Below are 19681 nucleotides of genomic sequence, written 5' to 3' on the forward strand. Positions count from 1 at the left end.
GTGGAGGGGGTGGCTTATATAGAGTGCGCCAGGACCCCAGCCAGCCCACGCAGGAGAGGGTTTAAGGTGAGTTAAGTCTGGGGCGTTACTGGTAACGCCCCACATAAAGTGCCTTTACTATCATAAAGTCTACCTAATTACAGGCCGTTGCAGTGCAGAGTGCCTCTTGACCTTCTGGTGGTCGAGTGAGTCTTCGTGGTCGAGTCCTTCAAGTCAGTCGAGTGTGTCCCTCGTTGGTCGACTGGAAGGCGACTTCTTCTAAGGGTGTCCTTGGGTAAGGTACTTAGATCAGGTCCATGACCCTACCCTAGGTACATAACCCCATCACCCAGCTTCATCCATATCTGCATCCTCATCCGGCATGAATTTGTTGTTGTCATCCCTCTTGTCATCAGCAGAGTCATCTCTCCCACGGCCGCCGTTGCGTCCGCCTCTGCGTCCGCCTCTACGGCCTCGACCAGCCCCGGGACCTTGGCCCGTATGCATAACCCATGCAGCTCGCAATTCTTTGAAGATCAGTGCTGATGGTGGATGAACCCGATCTCCATGCTCTTTAAACAAATGCCCTAGATGTCCGCACACAGCACACCAGTCCGAAAGCTTTTCATATTTCACTCTATATATCTGCCGCTTCCCCTCCCTGATCATGGAAACTGCATTCTTCAGAGGTTTCGTCACATTTATCCGAACCAGGCACGGTGAAAATTTCCCGTGAAGTCCGGTGATTGGGGTTCTGCAAAGAGAACTTCACCGACCTTTAATGCAAGGGAAGGCACCAGATGGGCGTAAAGAGGCGGCACATCATGCACTTGCACCCATATCTCTATTGTATCAAGTGGTACTGTCGTTGGTTTCGCTATACCATCATAGGGTTTAAGGATGACTGCATCCCCCCTGAAGTGCCATGGACCATCTTGGGTAACCGTCTCCCAATCCCCAAGACAAGAGAATTGAACTGTGTAAAGATTGTCCTCCAAGGGCTTGAACTTCATCTCTTGGGCCAGATCCCATGCCGCCCTCATATTCTTGAAAAACCAGTACTGACTACAAGTTTTGGTGCAATGAACCCTACCGAGTGCCATCCATCGAGCAGCCTCAGGCGGTGCAGCTTCCTCATCAAAGACCACATCATCTAGATCCTCCTCTCGAAGGCCTAGTTCCTTCATCATTGATTCCATCTCATCGATCTCCTGCGCCCCCGTGGAAGCAGCGCCCGCAGATGTGCTTGAAGCCATCTCAAAAACCTAGCCCGATCGAAAAGTTTCGGGCCTTGTGGGGAGACCCTAATTCCTCTCCTCCAACCGTACCGACCAGGACCTTGGTCGTCCCAAGGGACTCCCCTGATCGCAAGCAGCTCCGGGAGGAATCAATGAAGAGGTAGGGGATGCAGATCTCGACGGCGGCGAAAAATCGCCCCGGGAGGACTATAAACCCTAACTAGAGGGAAATCTTTGGAGGTGTGAGTACACCTACCAAACTATGTGTAGAATATGGTTTTTATCCTGTATTTATTCAGCCATGCCCAACTGAGTCGCAGCTTACCAAAAGCGAACCTGGTTAGTGATTTGGATTTCAAATGTAAATCGGCCTAGCCCAGAAAGAGTCGCCAGACTACAGAACAGCTAGCCCAGAAACCCGGCCCACGTGCGTTACCTCTGCGGCGTGCCGTCATGTGCTCGACCGACCACTCCGCCCACGCACTCACGCCCCACGCTCCGCGTGGCCAAAAGCAAAAAAAAAAAAAAAACCTAAAAAAAATCTCAATAGATAAAGGCACCCGTACGCGCAAATAGAGCATCGCCCCAGGGACCTGCACGCATAACCGCCGTGCCGTGTTTCTGGGGATCGACATCGCACGCACGCACCTGGCACCTCCCTCCCCGAATCCATCCATCCCACCGCTCTTTTAGCAGCTGCCCCCGTTGCCTGCGTCCAACTCAACCCCACTCCTCCGCCTCCCCCCTCTCCCATCTGCTGCCGCTGCTCTGCTCTGCTCTGCTCGCCCCTACCCGCGATCGCCGCGGCCAGCCCGCCATGGACGAGGAGTACGACGTGATCGTGCTGGGCACGGGGCTCAAGGAGTGCATCCTCAGCGGCCTCCTCTCCGTCGACGGCCTCAAGGTGAAGCCCGCCTCCTCCCCCCTACCGATCGATCTGTGCCTTTCCCCGTTCCAGCTGCCTGCCGTGACGCCGCTCAGTCAGCTCCCGTGCGCGTGTTTTCCGACGGAGCCCGCGCGCTCGGCGCGCGGGCGGGGTGGTTGCTGCTGCTTCCAGGTAGTAGATCGGGCGATGGTAGTGGCGCCCGGCTTGATCCGGACCTGATTTCAGCAGATGGGCGATTGTTTTCGCTGCCACGCAGTGTCCCTCTGTTGTTCGTGGTAGGAACTGTTGCGAAACTTGGCCGGTCGTTCGACTTGGGGGAGGCAGCCTGTAGTGATGTGGAGGTGGGGACGCTGGGGCGTGGCTGAATCGGAAGGTAAACTGCAGTGACGGCATCTCGCTCAGTTTATGCTAGTAGATGTGATCCATGCTTGTAAGGCGCCGGTATGAGTTTTGCAACGCTGGGGCACAGCAGTTAGGGAGGAAAAAGGTAGGGCGTGGTTTGAGTTGTTGTGGCATGACATGCTTACCCATTTTGGAAGCATGATCTTTTATGGTGTATTAATTGGGTGAGATGCTGCTGATCCAAAAGTGGTGGGATGCTCGATACATGTTGTAGTCTGAAGGGGTGCAAAAATGGCGATATTGCTAAATGTGTTCTAAGGATCCTCCTTTGCTTTTTTTTTTTGCAGGTTTTGCACATGGATAGAAATGACTACTATGGAGGAGATTCCACCTCCCTCAACTTGAACCAGGCAAGCAGCTATATGTCTCTATCGAGTGGTTTAAGTTAAGATCGCAACTACCTAGAATGAGGTTATAATTGTATCAATGGGTACTTCTTGAAAATATATGTATATAAACAAAAGTTACTCTGTTTGTTTTGTTAGTTGATATGATTGATTTAGTCTTGTAGTTGTTTTTAGTTATACCTCTTTAATGTTTGTATATGTTGTCGACAGCTCTGGAAGAAGTTCAGGGGGGAAGAAAAACCACCGGCGCATTTAGGTGCGAGCAGAGACTACAATGTAGACATGGTTCCAAAGGTGTGACATGCCCCTTTTGATTAAATCCATCTTTCTGTATGCAGCAAATATTAACTGAGTATACAATAAATGTACTCTTTTCATTGCAAAAATATTTACTAACTTATTTGTGGCAGTCAAGTGATTTAGCAATAAGGAAAACAGTTGGTGTATGATCAGTAAATAGTCTTCCAAACATGGTTACCGGAGTTGTGTAACACCCTTTGAAACCTGTCGGTTGGAAATAGATGACAATCAGTAAGGATTTGGTGTCCGATTCGTAGATGGGTGCCAAACTGCCAAACCAATGAAATCAAGATAAATTAGAAGATGGGAGGATATGATTTCTTCCAGCTGCCATCCGCCACTAATACCGTTCTTAGGAGCAGTGACAGGGAGGATGGGGCTGTGGCCTGTAGCCTGCAGCCTTGAGACATTGACCACCTGGATCTGGTGAGGATGGAGGGTTGGAGACTTTCTTTAACCATATCGTCTTTTAGATGGAAAGGCGGCGCTGGTACAGCAGAGCGCTAGGGAGATAGGTTACGGTACTATGTTTCTTTAGAAGTTTCCGTCGCTACCTTAGGGTTCACTTCCTAACTAGTTTGTCCGCGAATGGGGATGTTCTCTAGTAAAACCCTTGTGCCTAGATATCTGGTTTGCGTATCCCATCTCCATCTTTGTCCGCGAATCAGAAATGTACACCTATTAGGGAACCCAACTTTTGTATGTGGCAAACCCATTGATCCGCGAATCTGGTAACCATGGTTCTAAAGCAGATTGGGGAGTGATGTGTGGGCCTGATGGAGTAATTTTAGCAGATAGAGCATGCAACCTTGTCTAAATCGAATTGGTCTCTGCTAAATTTAGCATCATACTAGTAGGCGCCAAACTGTCAATGGCTTTGCAACTCCTTCAAGAGGCTTGTGGCCAAGAAGTACTAAACATTTTTGCTTCATTTTAATGCGGCTCCTTTGTATACAGTTTTGACCAATAACCGCTCAACTCTCTTCCTATGTTGGAACCCTTGTCATGACTCCACAATCCTGATAGTGTTTCCCATTACTTGTATTTTACTATTTTTATTTTTATTTCTTTTCATAGAAACTTGTGGTTTTATTAACAATAAACAGATGCTTGGTTCAGATTATGAAATGCTATAAACCTACAGGCTACATGTAATATGTTGAGATTGTAAACATTTGATAAAAATAGTATCTGTCTTTCTATCTCTGACCAGTTTATGATGGCGAACGGAACTTTGGTTCGTACTCTCATTCACACTGATGTAACGAAGTATCTGTCTTTCAAAGCTGTTGATGGAAGCTTTGTCTTCAGCAAAGGGAAGGTATTGCTTTAGCTTACACGCATACCTCCTGTCTTGTATGGATGGCACCTTTGTTGGACTCGTCATAAGCCATTCTTTGATCTCATGATTCTAAACACCACTATTCAAAATGGCCACCTACATTCTGTTGTTGTGTTGCATTTGCATCAGATTCACAAGGTTCCTGCCACTGACATGGAGGCTCTAAAATCCCCTTTAATGGGCATATTTGAGAAACGTAGAGCAAGGAACTTCTTCATTTATGTCCAAGATTACAATGATGCTGATCCAAGAACACATCAAGGATTGGACCTTACAAGGATGACAACTAGAGAATTGATCGCGTAAGTATCTCATCTGTTATGGCATCAATGGTATATCAGATTTTTTTTGGGGTAAAAAGGACTATATAAGGTAGTTGCTTATTTTCTGTTTAGTGGCTGAAATGTACAAAAACTAGTTCTGTCTGCCGCATTGTTAGGAAAGAATACATGCTTGTTCTAATTGCACATGCATCTTCTGCATTACCTTGATTTTTATTGTTTTTTTTTCAGAAGTAGGGATTGGTTTAATAATTTACTCTCTTTTGAGAAAACAGTAGAGTTGCAGGACATTTGATTTCAGTATCATGTACTGATCTGCACTTACCATTAAAAGTGGAAGGATATCCCTTGTTACTTCCTGCACTGCAAGTAATCTTATTTGTTTTTTGTTTTTTGTTTCCAGGAAACACGGATTGAGTGATGATACTATAGATTTCATTGGCCATGCGCTTGCTCTTCACAGGGACGATCGCTACCTAAGCGAGCCAGCAATTGATACTGTTAAAAGAATGAAAGTATGCCCTGGCTATTTTTTTTTTAGTTTTTTCTGTTCTTAAGAAGATAGAAGGTTTCTGGCTTGTTAACATCAATATAATTTCTATGATCTGCCACCCTTGTATATTTGTTCTTTGGTGATATTTCTGCTATTTAATTGTGTTTTATCAATGGAGCATAATGAAACTTTGTTGCTTGCTGCTAGCTCTATTCTGAGTCTCTTGCACGGTTCCAAGGAGGCTCACCTTATATTTACCCATTGTATGGGTTGGGTGAGCTGCCACAGGTCAGTTGTTTTTCGATTACTTGAGCTAATATATTTTCTACTGCATGTTTGCCTTTAAGATGCTTATATGCTAAAGTGCTTTCTTACTGTTCAGGCTTTTGCACGTCTAAGTGCTGTTTATGGTGGCACTTATATGTTAAATAAGCCAGAGTGCAAGGTTGGTCTTACCGCATCTATGCTAATCATTTATGCCATTATGTGTGAATTCTTTTACCCAATACTCTATTGTAGGTTGAATTTGATATGGAGGGGAAAGTGTGTGGTGTTACATCAGAAGGTGAAACTGCCAAGTGCAAGAAGGTTGTCTGTGATCCTTCTTACTTGGCCAACAAGGTATATATCGCTGTTTTCAATTGATGTTATACTTTTGTTTGGACATGTTTGTACCAAATTCACTGAAATTCTCATGGTCCATCTGAACTTACTTAAGTTTTGAACCTTCACGGTTTGGTCTCTTGTAATTCTTATTGTCTGCATACTGTTTTGCTACACACTAGCATTGTCCCATGACGTTTACTCTGTGAACAGGTAAGGAAGATTGGAAAAGTTGCACGAGCAATTGCTATTATGAGCCACCCAATTCCAAATGCAAATGATTCCCACTCGATTCAGATTATTTTACCACAAAAGCAACTTGGGCGCAAGTCAGACATGTGAGGGCTCACTTTCTGTCTCAGTTCTCAAATAATTATCGCTGGATAAATTTCTAAATTCAGTTTCTCCATTGCTTCTTTGTGACATGCATGCTGGTATATATATTGTAGGTATGTCTTCTGTTGCTCGTACACCCACAATGTCGCACCAAAAGGGAAGTTCATTGCATTTGTGTCTGCAGAAGCAGAGACTGATAACCCACAGTCCGAACTAAAGCCTGGAATCGATCTACTTGGTCCAGTAGATGAATTGTTTTTTGATATGTATGACAGATATGAACCCGTCAATGAACCTTCTCTTGATAATTGCTTTGTCTCATCGGTAAGTTTTGCTTTATATATGACAATACAGTGTTGGTCTCATATTGTAGATGTTCATGGCAGTTTTTTCTTTTCTTTCCCTCTTTGCAGAGTTATGATGCCACTACTCACTTTGAGACAACTGTCACAGATGTTCTTAATATGTACACACTGATTACTGGAAAGGTAAGCTTGAGATTCACTCCTTTTACCTTCGCAATGCTGGTGGGCGATTAGTAGTTTCTGTTGATGTGGGGTAAACTCTGAGAATTCACAATTTGTTCCTGAGGACTGCCGTCTATATTTTATTCACTAGTGATTCTCTATTGGCTTTTTTTTCTGTAGAATTTGGACCTATATATATCTAGCTCTTGTATCGGCAATTTTGGTACCTAATAAATTCCACATTTTTGTGGCTGAAAGCTGTTTTGGCATAACTCTCTGGTCTTCTTGCAGACTGTTGATCTTAGCGTTGATCTCAGCGCTGCCAGCGCTGCAGAAGAGTACTAGATCTCATCAAACCAAGCATTTTCTTCAAGACTATACTAAATGGAGGAACACCACCGGAATCCTACTGCAGGATGGTCATGTGTGACATGAGCTGCATACTGCGTAGGGGGTTCAGGTCCACGCCTGCCAGCAGCACTATGCAAAATTATTATATGTGGAATGGTGCTGATTTCCTTCGTTAACTTCCATATTGATCCACTGGGTTGTAAACGTTATTCTATCGTAACGATGGCTTTAGCATGTTCATGTTCGTCTTGTTGATGTATTCTACAGTTATACATATAGGTGTCTTGGATGTATTTTCCTTCCGAGTAAGGTCAATGTGGTTTATTTTCTTTCGTTCAAGAAAGTAAGCATGCAGATGGTTTTGAAATGTTACGTGAGAAACATAGAAAGTGGGTTTGAAGTTTGAACCAAAGGAAGTATCAAAATTTAGAGATTGTTTGATTTATTTGCAACAATTGTCGATCTTCTACATAAAAATTGGTAACAAGGAATATTGCACTCACTTGGGCAACAAGGCTGCTGTAGAAGAAATAGTTAAGGATATCTTTGTGCAGTCTGGCAAAAATCATCTTATTTGGAAATGTGTGTTTCCTTGCAATGGAAGTGTGTTGTACTTCCTCTGATGATCTAAACGGTCTTATATTTATTTACAAGGGAGTATATGTTTGCTGTGTTTCACACATCTGGTTTTTGTTGTTGCTGCACATGTTTTGCTAGTCTTTCGATAAGTTGATTTTGTGTTGCATACATCTAGCATTTTTGTTGTGTAAGCTTAAAGTTTTTGCACGCATCAATTAGAATTTAGTTCAATTTACTCACAATTCGTTGCATGAGTTAAAGATTTTTTTGTGTGTGGTGAGTCAATAACATCATTTCTTTACAAATTTGTATACTTTTGTTGTGTAGTGAGTCAATAACACCATTGTTTTTACGAACTTGTTGCATGAGATAATATGGAATATATCTAGTGGTTTGGAGGTTTAGTTGCCTTATCGACGCTATAATTTGCTGCCTAAGTTTTTGTTGCTCATCGTATGTCTCATTCTATCATCTTTTTAGTTTGTTGCCTAAATTTTTGTTTGTCTTATTTTATGTCTCATTTCTATCATCTTTTTGGGAAGCTACCGGCTAGTGTTCAATGCTTGAGGAATAGGCGTTGGAGCCAGTGGCGGATCTAGGATCTGACAATATGGAGGCAACCATGGAAACACTAGATGATACCCCGCACGTTATTGCGGGAATATTTTGCAACATATCTCAATGTGATTCATTGTATGAAATATATATAAAAGGATAAAACTAAGACTACATATAATTTATTATGTTTGATTACTATGTAGTTGTAAAATGTTTATTAAATATAAAAAAAATAAAATAATAGAAATTCGCATGTTGAGATAGGTCTCTTTTCATGCAGGTTTCATGATGAAGTGGCATGCTTGCATGTTGCGAGACATATGGTAGTGAGTGTAGGCCTTTTCTCGTGCATGTTGTGTGATAATGTGGCATGCTTGCATGTTAAGAGAAATAGTTAGTGGGGCTAGCTATTTAGATATAGAAGATTTTAATGACTAGATTTTTTTATTATAGTACACCAAAATTATTATATGATGGATAAACTTTACAGTAGTAAAAGAAAATTTGCAAATTGTTTGTGGGGGCAATGGCGCTAATGGCCCTCACACTAGATCCGCCCATGGACGGAGCCCTTTGAGTTTAAGTTGAAAAGGGGAATTCATGTAAACTTGTGTACGGGCAAACTTCCCTTGTGTGTGCACTGATTCTTTGGGTTAAGTGAGGTAAAAAGGAAGGGTTGACCAAACAATTAGCAGATTATTAAGCAGAGCGGTTGGGTACTACTATTCATGGGTTGTTCACGACCAAATTTTTATGGTTGCCGTTTCGAAGATGTGCCTTAGGTGCACTCCTCTCTTTAGGTAAAAATAATACGAACGAAAGCCTAATAGTCATACATATTTCCAGTAAGGCATATAACACATCGAAAGGTCATGATATAACCAAATAACATAGGCCTTACTTATTACAAATTTAGTTGGCTTCAAACCACCAATGGATTCACTTCACTAGCAAAATTGATCTGTAGAATCAACTTTGTCACTAGAGTACATCTGGACGTGCTTTAGACAATTGCACTGAAAATGGTCTGAAACTAGATTCGCTTTAGTGGCAAAGCTGATTTCAAATAGTTGTTTCTTTCAGCTTCTAATTTTTTTTATAAAAATTTGTTGCCTAACGCTAAAACAAACATGGCCTAAAGTCTACATCACAAGACACCTTTACTATTTATTTACCATTCACACAGACATTGAGAAACACAAATAATCACTTGTGAACAACATTTGGAGAACACAATTTGAATTATCCACTACTCATAGTAGAACATGTTCCTGTTTGTTGTGTGCGTATCAAAATTGAATTCAATTGTTTTGATATTGTAAAATTAGTATAGAGTTAAGAATATTAAAAAAATCGAAATGTTTGAACCTAAATATGGGAGCCACAAATGTTTATCTTGGCGAGCTTCTCGCGCAGATGGTAGCATGTTCATCTTAGATACAACTTATGGCATCTGCGAAGACTTTACACTTACTCTTGATTTTGTCATATATATGATAATTGTTGACGTGAAGGAGAAAGCATGATGCAAGAGAATAATAGAAAATATCTCATTCTCCTTGTCCATGTATTTTAGTGACAACTTCTGACGTAGTGCTCATTAATGCACATTATTGTTTGAGTTGAAGGCGGCATCTCTATTAAAACAAGAGGTCAATTTTATAGCTAGGCGACTACGACCTCTAGTAGAGACATGCATGCGGGAGAGTATCAGAATTAACAAAGTGTCATCTACCTCCTACACTACTTGATTATCAGACAAAAAAATTAGAAGAAAAAAATCCTCATGAATCTTCGCGTAAAAATCAACAACGTAGAGGTTAAGACAAGACAGGGTTATTTCTCATCTATACTAGAAAAGGTGTGGTGAGCAATATTCAAATCATTTTTAACCTAAATCATTAAAAGATATTCATATGACGCGGAGAGACTAAGTCTGGTTTTATCCAGGGGCCTGCACGCGAAAGAGACGGGTCGTGTTGTCCTCCTCCGAGTGCCATCGCATGCGCGTCCGACTTCTTCCGGATTCCCGAACGCCAAATCCCATTCCCATCCCCACCCCCAACTGCTGCCCTTTTGTCAACTCCACTTCTCCCCACCACCGCCGCCCTCCGTGCTGACGCCTCTTGCTCCCCGGAACCATCGCGACAAGCTCGCCGAGAGGCCGCCGCCATGGATGAGGAGTACGACGTGATCGTGCTGGGCACGGGGCTCAAGGAGTGCATCCTCAGCGGCCTCCTCTCCGTCGACGGCCTCAAGGTGAGTCGCCGCCGATCGGTCGCTCTCCGCCCCTGTCTCGCCCCCGATCCGTCGCTTCCATGCTAGGGTTCCGCGTCCCTGTCACCGCTCAGCGTTCCCTATCTTGCTTCCGCTGCCCGGGGTGGACTGGATCACTGGAGCGCGCTGCCTGGTACACCAGGCGGTGCTGCGCTTGTTTGATCTGGACTAGATTTGCTGCTAGATAAACACTTCGTTTGTACTAACTCTGTTTACCTGCGCCTTAGTCGATCCAAAGGGGGCCAGCCACTGATTCGCCAGTTTTGTGAGCTTTCCATGCTGAGCGAGGTGTATTCTGAGGGGAGGGCGACATGTGTGTTGCATCGCCCAAGCTTCTGACTTCTAGCCTGGTTCTTCATGCTGGATGTAAACTAGCGAGGCCAGAATTCGTGATGGATCCAGGCGTTTTTGCAACATTAAGTGGGTGGTGTGTAATTGCATCTGAATGTCACACGCTGGTACTAATTCGGATTATTCATGGCGAATCTGGTGGCCTCGGCATGCTTGGAGCGATGCCGAGAAGTAAGGACCTGGTCCGAGTTGATCCTCAGTGAAGCCGTGCTCAAGGCGCTTCGGCAGCTCCCCGGCCATGCCAGACCCCCTGATGCTACCTAGTGCCTCAAAAAGGAGGAGGAGGGGGGATTCCCGGTCTCTGCATATCCATGTACTTGAACCATCTTTATTGCAAAGTATTAACAATTCTTAGAAAAATGGAAAAATTTGCTCAAGGGCTGGACTGAAATGCAGACAAGATTACATGTCACACTCATGCAGCAAAAACACTATTGCTACACCACCATCCATATCGGTTGAACATAGCCTGTGCTACCATGTCCAAGTGGCTGCGCCCATAGGCTGGAGACTCGAAACTCTGTGTCATCGTGACACTCTTCTTCTTAATACAAAATGGCACGCACTTAGATGTGTGTTCAAGGAAAAAAAAAGGAATGATTCACACGACTCCACAGTGGTCCAACTGGTCTCTTCATAGGAGTAAAGATAAAGATTAGTGAGTTACTATTAATCATTACTGGAAATGGCGCATCATGTAGAATTTATGCATCCATTTGGTGTAGATACAGAAACCCTGGGTATTGGCTGTGGACCGGTGGCTCGCTGTCGCCGCCCCTCTGGTGCTCATGGTGTGCTTCTGTGCCATTGTCCTTTGCCACCACTTCTTGATTTGAGCTTCATTTCAAACTCGATTCAGTCTATGCCAGGGGCAGAGCTGTGCAGAGGGACGTTGGCTTCAGGTGAACCCAACAACAACAAACAACAACAACAAAGCCTTTAGTCCCAAACAAGTTGGGGTAGGCTAGAGGTGAAACCCATAAGATCTCGCGACCAACTCATAGCTCTGGCACATGGATAGCAAGTTTCCACGCACCCGTGTCCATAGCTAGTTCTTTGGTGATACTCCAATCCTTCAGGTCTCTCTTAATGGACTCCTCCCATGTCAAATTCGGTCTACCCCGACCTCTCTTGACATTCTCCGCACGCTTCTTATTCTAAAAAGACATCTCCATAAGAGTGGCTGAGTTTTTACGTTGGCTCGCCAAGCCTATCACAACCCTCCTCCTTCACCCGGGCTTGGGACCGGCTATGTTGAGACAACATAGCCGGAGTTGGTTCAGGTGAAACCAAAGAAAAAAAAATGTAAATCAAGAGAAATTAGTGATACTCATTATTGATTTAGAGGATATGACACCAGCAGTCTGCCGGTCCAGATTCGCGCACGGTAGACGCCAAAGTCAAACAGCAGCAACAGAAAATGCAAGAATAGAACAAAGCCATATGCCTACGTGCCTATGCGAGAGAGAACATTGTTAGAGGGAAAACAGAAAGAGAGATGGAAGGAAGTCATAGGACAAGAGAAAAGGAAAGGGAGACTTGTCGGGGCCACTGTCCGATGTAGTGCTATGTCCGGTCTTCCTGCGCAGACAAGGTTCAAGTGGTTTGTCTTAACACAAACATTTGATGCAGAGGTGCATATTTCCTCGTGTTCCGCAAAAAGTTCTTGCTAGAAAATATCCTTATGATGAAATTAGAATAGACAAGGATGTCAGTTTGTTTGGGAGATTTTGTCAGATGAGATACTGCGGTGAATTAGTTAGTTGGAGGAATTTGATTAGGTTTTTTCTTACCATTTTTCCCAAGAGTATAATTTTGACATAGGTTATTAATATTTGGTTGTGTGAAGCAGTTTTCTGTAGGAGTTTTCACTTAATTTTATTTTAGAGATGGGATAAAGAATCAGAGGAAGGTACAAGCGAGTTTTTTTTTTTTGCGGGTAAAGGTACAAGTGAGTTCATATGCCTTCCTCTCCAGCCTATTGAACACTCCCCACAACCAGAAACCACTGAGGGGAAATCTCAAAACGAACTTGCTAACAATCTTATGTCTTCAAGCAAATTCCTTCTAGCAAAGTGGCCTCATTATTTTTTCATCGCTAACAATATAATCTCTACTAACAACTACCCCTTGATCTGGATACGCTTTTGATACAAATATGAACATAATCATTTCTTTTAAACAACAGGAAATTTTAGTAGTGCTTTTTTGCTATCCCAAAAAGTGCAAAGAATGAATTTTGAAACACATTAAGGGCCTGAATATTTGTTCACTGGCAACGACATGCTACACAATTATAGGCATATATGAGTATTTGTTCTGAGTCAGGATCTTGAGTAGCTCATGAGCCTTGTATCTTTTTATGGCCCTTTTTGAAAGCACTTGCATTTGTAAAGCAATGTAGTAATACTGAAAATTCATGTATAGAACCCCCTTACGAACATGTGTTTGATGATATTGCAGGTTTTGCACATGGATAGAAATGACTATTATGGTGGAGATTCCACTTCTCTCAACCTTAATCAGGTAAGCAAGTCCAATGCTGGAGGTTCGAGATTTTGTGAAGTTTTTTTTATGCTATTACACGTTGTTCTTTAATTGATTTTGTCAGAGCTTTTATCATTTATATTAACCCCAATAAATTCTTGTTTGGGGACAGCTCTGGAAGAAATTTAGAGGGGAAGACAAGCCCCCGGCACATCTAGGCTCAAGCAAAGATTACAACGTAGACATGGTTCCAAAGGTGCAACAGTCCCCTCCCATCCAAAACTATCTTTACAACACAGCTACACCACCTATGTTTGCTATGATTACACAAATAAACCCTCATGATGGTGCATAGTTTTTTTCTTTATGGGAAACATGCGGAGCTTCTTTATGTAATTAATGTGGTGATTCACTGATGATTCAACAAAGTATGGAATTCTCATGTATTACTAACAGGAAAAATAGAACAAAAAGAACAACCCTGTAAGGTAGCTGTCCAGATTTATGTTTATTTGTTCATTGATTATCACAAAACGTTTCTGTGATCAGTTTATGATGGCAAATGGGACATTGGTTCGAACCCTCATTCACACTAATGTAACGAAGTATTTGTCATTCAAAGCTGTTGATGGGAGCTTTGTCTTCAGCAAAGGGAAGGTAGATTCTTCAGCTTATTTCCTTTTGTTTTTATCATCACATATCCTGTATCTTCCATAGGTTGTTAGGTTCTGTAATCTGATCCTATGCTAGAGGTGCAACTTACCTTGTTTCTGTTATCATGTTCGATCAGATCCACAAGGTTCCCGCGACTGATATGGAGGCTCTGAAGTCTCCTTTGATGGGCCTTTTTGAGAAACGCAGAGCAAGGAACTTCTTCATTTATGTCCAAAATTACGATGAAGCTGATCCAAAAACACATCAGGGATTGGACCTTACTACGTTGACAACTAAAGAATTGATAGCGTGAGTGCATTGATGATTGCTCCATTCTGTTCATTGCTTTGTCAGTAATGTTAGTCATAAACAAATTGCAACACTCCCAAGTCGCCGACAATTATAGTGGTGTCAGGGTAGTACACAATGCCTGGGAACCATGCTTCCAAATGTGGATGACCTTTTCAGGAAAATCAAGTATGAACGCAAAGAGTTGGTTCAGTTGCATGTATACAGTATCGTTCTTGTCCAACTTTTCAGTTTCCTCAGAAATTCGCTTACTGTATTGTCTTCCCAACTGTGAACCTATTTCAGTTACTTTTTAGCTTCTTTTAATAATGATAACTAGTCCCTGGCCTTCAACCTTCTACATGGTGTGAAAGGATATTTCATGTGCTTGTTATTATCCCTTTCTGCAAAATAACTATATTTTCTGTTTGTGTTTTTGCAGAAAGTACGGCTTAGTTGATGATACAGTGGATTTCATTGGCCACGCGCTTGCTCTCCATAGGGATGATCGTCACCTCAATGAACCAGCACTTGATACTGTGAAAAGGATGAAAGTAAGTCTTGACAAAAACAATGGTAGATGGTCCTTGTTTGGTATTATAAGTTCATCATGTACTCCCTCTGTCTCACAATATAAGATGTTTTTGCAAGCTAGAACAGCTTGCAAAAACGTCTTACATTGTGGGACAGAGGGAGTAGTTGCCAATCATTCATAATCCAGTCCCTGTAATTGTTCTTCCTTTTAGCAGTGTCATTGCTTTTATTTGATTGTGTGACTCATGGATTTCGATTACATCTTACCGTCATCTGCTTTTAGTTATATTCGGAGTCTCTTGCACGTTTTCAAGGGGGCTCGCCTTATATTTATCCTCTATATGGGTTGGGTGAGCTGCCACAGGTCAGTGTGTTTTCAGTTTGCTATACCTTTATTGTCATACTGCACATACATGTTACTAAGATGCTCATTTGTTACAATGCTTTTTTTATGCTACAGGGTTTTGCACGTCTAAGTGCTGTTTATGGTGGCACTTACATGTTAAGTAAGCCAGAATGCAAGGTATTATTTGTCACCTTCCTATTAGTATAACCCACATGATCTGTATGGTAAATCACAATTTCTTTCACCTGTGCCACCTAATTCATGTAGGTTGAATTCGATATGGAAGGAAAAGCGTGTGGTGTTACATCAGAAGGTGAAACCGCAAAATGCAAGAAAGTTGTCTGCGATCCTTCGTACTTGACCAACAAGGTGAATATTCTTCTTGCCTGCACTCTGTCAAGGTTAATACATGGCAAACATTTAGTCTAACTTTGGCCTTTTATCTTCATTATTCCCTTCCCTTCCCTTCTTGAGAAGTTCATATTTACTACAACCTCGTCTGGAGCTTTTGTTATGCATTGCTTCCAATGATGATGTTTTGCTCATGTTTTTCAACAGGTCAGGAAGATCGGCAAAGTTGCACGTGCAATTGCTATTATGAGCCATCCAATCCCAAATACAAATGAGTCCCACTCAGTCCAGATTATTTTGCCACAGAAACAACTTGGACGCAATTCAGACATGTGAGCCCTATCTCAAGCCCAAACAATTTTCATTTGATGGATGACTAGATTTACAGCTCATCACTTGATTGAATGATTACGCAATCCTCATTTATGATATTTCTATTGGTCTGCTCTTGTTAGGTATGTCTTCTGTTGCTCATACACCCACAACGTCGCACCAAAAGGGAAGTTCATTGCATTTGTCTCTGCAGAAGCGGAGAGTGATAATATACAATCCGAACTCAAGCCTGGTATTGATCTACTTGGTCCAGTAGATGAGCTCTTTTTTGATATGTATGACAGATATGAACCAGTGAACGAACCATATCTTGATAATTGCTTCATCTCAACGGTAAATTTTGCAGTATATGTATCATAACAAGAGGTTTTGTTTATTTAGACTGTTATAGATGTTTATGACAGTTTATTTCTCTGTAGAGCTATGATGCTACCACACATTTTGAGACAACTGTGACAGACGTTCTTAACATGTATACAATGATCACCGGAAAGGTAATATTTCATCTTCATTTTCCTTTCAAAATTTTAAATTCTTGATAGGGGAAAATATCAGGTGATACCACCACTTAGATGCTCCCATAATACCAATTTGAAAAATTCAAATTTAAATGTTTCAAAAATTCTGAGAAAAATCATGAATGTTCACAACACATGTATCTGCAACCCCTAAAAAAAATTCATATCTAAATTCGATATATACTACCTCCGTCTCAAAATATATGACGTTTAGCCTACAAAAACGTCTTACATTTTGAGACGGAGGTAACATTGAGAAACAAAAAAGACAAATCCAAATGTGAAAAGTGTAGTTTTTCACACTATTGATGTTTTGGTCCTTATTGACACTATTCATGCTGGATTTGTATTTTTTGTTTATCAATGTGTACTTTGAATTTGGATCTGAATTGTTTAGGGTTGCAGACACATGTGTTGTGAACATTCACAATTTTCTTGGAATTTTTTGAAACATTTAGATTTGAAATTTTCGAATTGGTAGCTTGGGATCATCTAAGTGGTGGTATCGCCTGATATTCTCACTGCCTGCTAGTAGTTGAAGCTAACTACGCCTGTACATGCTGTTAGTATCTCCTTTATTATGGTATATAAGTACCTTTCCTGCACTCTCCTCCTGTTCCGTTGTATGGTTTGTTAAACAAGGGGAGTAAATTGCACAAGAACACCATGTAAAGGTGTTAAATGGGTCACGAAAAGAGGTGCTGACTAGCTCCACTTTACATTCTAACTTTATTCTTGTTTTCTCATTGCAGACTATTGATCTCAGCGTTGATTTGAGTGCTGCTAGTGCTGCTGAAGAAGAATACTAGATTTCATAATCAAAATACGGCCGTTCTCTTCAAACACTGCAGGACAAACCATAACAAATGTCCTGACTATTTCACCCGCAGATCAAAAGTTTGTGTTATGGCCATTGTCTTCTGCATGCTTGTCGCTTGCAGCAATATGGAAAAAAATGTTGGTTCCAGACGATTGAACCATGGTGGCTTTATTTACTACTGTACTAGAAGAGTAATTAGTGAATGATGTGAACAGTGAGCAGGGTTGGCTATGAACTTTGTGGTTTTATGTATGTATCATAATATAACTGTTAAAATAAGTTTACAATTCTGGCTACGAACAGGGTTGATATTCCAAATCGTTTGCACGCACCAACTGTACGACTCATCTTTTCTGTTTCCAGAAAAGCAATCAAGCAGCAGGACCGATCCAGCGATGGCAGTGACTAGCTTCTTGGTGGTCTTGCCAAGGTCAAATTTGGTCGCCTTGGCCTTCACATTGGCGCAGGTGTGTCCCTACTAGCGGCGTCTGCGACGGATCTTGGCGGTAGAGTCCGTGACCCTCTTGCTAGCCCATGGAACTTGCACAGCTTGAACTCTCATTCATGCACGTAAAGTTGGATTCCTCTTCCAATTCCAAGATTCAAAGCCGTTTCCAGGAAACTTGCTCATCCAGCAGAGCAGGGTGTGTAAGGGAAAGCTGCATCCGCCTCTCTGCATGGTAGTTCGCAGACGAGTTCGAAATCTGCTCGACACAGATTGCCTAAGTCCTGAATTTTTAAGATGTTCCAGTCATATGCCATTCGTCTTGCTTTTTTCCTTGATGGAATCACGAAGACGATCTCTTTAGAACTTAGAAGGATAGTAATAGTCTCTGTTGTATCCCTCTTCAACAGCGTATTCAATGTCAAGAAAGTTATCTTTGTCAAAGTTCCAGTCAGGATTTTAAAACATGTCCTCTCTTTTACACATAGGACCCCAACGATGACAACAAGAACACAATTGGGTACTGTACACATAGCGACATCATCGGAGATGGTTTGGCCACCATCTCCGGTGCAATCCTTGCCGATAGCAGGCAAGGAGATAAGGGCCTCCCTATGGAGGTTGAACCGATGTTTTTCTTTTCTTGTTTCTGTTTTTACCGGGGTGACCAGGTAAAAGCTGGTTATCCAAAAATCTTGTAATATTTAAATCTTTTTGCTTGAAATATCCAATGAAAATTGAATTTAAAATATCTTAGCACCCAAATATATGGCATTTAATGTATCATGTATAAAAACTAATTGTTGTTCTAGTGGTTAATGAGCTGCCTTTTCTCCCCAAGGGCGTAGGTTCAATTCCTTACTCATTCGCCAATCATCTTTTTTCCAAGTGCGAGCACGCTCGTCTCCAACTTGCCTATAATAGTTTGCCTTTATAAGCCATACAAATTCTATTTCAAACCATCCCGTCGTAAGACACCCATTTTTTTGGGGACCAACGGGATTTCTAGTAACCGGCCCATTACTGAAAAATCCAATCGAAAAAAGCACCTTGGGTTGAAAAGCAGAATTGGAAGCATTTTTTCCTTCGATCTTCAACTTACGAAGCCAAGGCCAGTGCGGTGGCTAGAAGGTCAACTTCAATACCCTATGGACCGCCAGATCTAAACGAGCCGAGTGTAGATCCGTCGTCTTCCGCTCCATCTCTATGCGGGCCAAGGAAGACGGAAGAGACGATTGCATTAGCTTGGTCTCACCAGCCGTGGAGGAGCCTTCACCAGATCCACCACCAACGAACGACCATCATCAATCATAGAATATGACCAATAGAGAGAGCCAATGACCACCAAGAGCTGCTAGTGAGCGCCAGGGCACAACTCAAGTACAGCATCAAGCCAATTGCCCTAAGGCGAACCTATACCTATACCTAACCCTACACTAACTAGGCAAAATGGCGGCACGACTGCTTCTTTTATCCCCACTGTGTTGCGCAATGTGTGTGATCCCCCAATTTGAGAATGGCAGATTGGTGAGAACTCTCCCTGTGCGAAACTGCATCCCGTTTGCTTTAGTAAGGACATTATTGATTAATGGAGGAAATGCCTCAGTATTGCAACATATAACCACTTTAAACGATGGAATTGGCAAATGGTAGTATACATTATAAGGCGGTGCCTCCCTGGCAACAGACCACATATATACCCGATTACTAACTGAGATGACAATAGTATACTTTATCCTAATTAGGTGGCTGCAACACGAATGGTGAAAATAATCCAAATAGGACCAAATGCAAAACCTTATTACACTAAAAGAACACCAAGACGAATGTATATTGAGTTGATTAGAAGTAGCAGCATCTATCACATATAGATAACAAAATCACTTTTACTACTGGAAGAACTATTTGTATTACAAAATATTCCACTAACTTCAGCGACAAATGTGGTTTTATGTACTATCGTAACAACAAAGCAGTCGAGAAGACTCCTTCACGCTCGGCCGCTGCAACGAGCGAAACCAATCCAGCGCAAGACTTCAGCCGACCAGATTTTCTATCAGGGCCCACCACATGAGACTTTTGTGCGCGCACACATGCGAAGGCTGGGAGTCGGCC

General features: G+C 42.2%; 2 protein-coding genes across 3 annotated transcripts; both read left to right on the forward strand.

The window, feature by feature from the left end:
* The first annotated feature begins 1973 nt into the window (after positions 1–1973).
* LOC119279788 (guanosine nucleotide diphosphate dissociation inhibitor 1-like) lies at positions 1974–17439 on the forward strand. Of its 2 annotated transcripts, XM_037560916.1 has the most exons (14): positions 1974–2043; positions 10344–10421; positions 13254–13316; positions 13450–13533; positions 13827–13934; positions 14068–14240; positions 14662–14773; positions 15037–15117; positions 15214–15276; positions 15367–15468; positions 15658–15782; positions 15906–16116; positions 16203–16277; positions 17054–17439. In XM_037560916.1, the coding sequence occupies exons 1-14, from the start codon at positions 2035–2037 to the stop codon at positions 17108–17110; spliced, it is 1341 nt and encodes a 446-aa protein (XP_037416813.1). In that variant the 5' UTR covers positions 1974–2034; the 3' UTR covers positions 17111–17439. The 2 variants fall into 2 exon arrangements, with proteins under 2 accessions (XP_037416813.1, XP_037416809.1); XM_037560912.1 differs by lacking the exon at positions 1974–2043 and having other exon boundaries at positions 10181–10421.
* Positions 1989–7375, forward strand: LOC119279807 (guanosine nucleotide diphosphate dissociation inhibitor 1). Its single transcript, XM_037560920.1, has 13 exons — positions 1989–2121; positions 2793–2855; positions 3063–3146; positions 4366–4473; positions 4624–4796; positions 5179–5290; positions 5476–5556; positions 5651–5713; positions 5788–5889; positions 6085–6209; positions 6321–6531; positions 6621–6695; positions 6966–7375. The coding sequence occupies exons 1-13, from the start codon at positions 2035–2037 to the stop codon at positions 7017–7019; spliced, it is 1338 nt and encodes a 445-aa protein (XP_037416817.1). The 5' UTR covers positions 1989–2034; the 3' UTR covers positions 7020–7375.
* Positions 17440–19681: the final 2242 nt, after the last annotated feature.

Source organism: Triticum dicoccoides, chromosome 1A, assembly GCF_002162155.2.
Source record: "Triticum dicoccoides isolate Atlit2015 ecotype Zavitan chromosome 1A, WEW_v2.0, whole genome shotgun sequence".
In the NCBI taxonomy this organism is placed as follows: Eukaryota; Viridiplantae; Streptophyta; class Magnoliopsida; order Poales; family Poaceae; genus Triticum; species Triticum dicoccoides.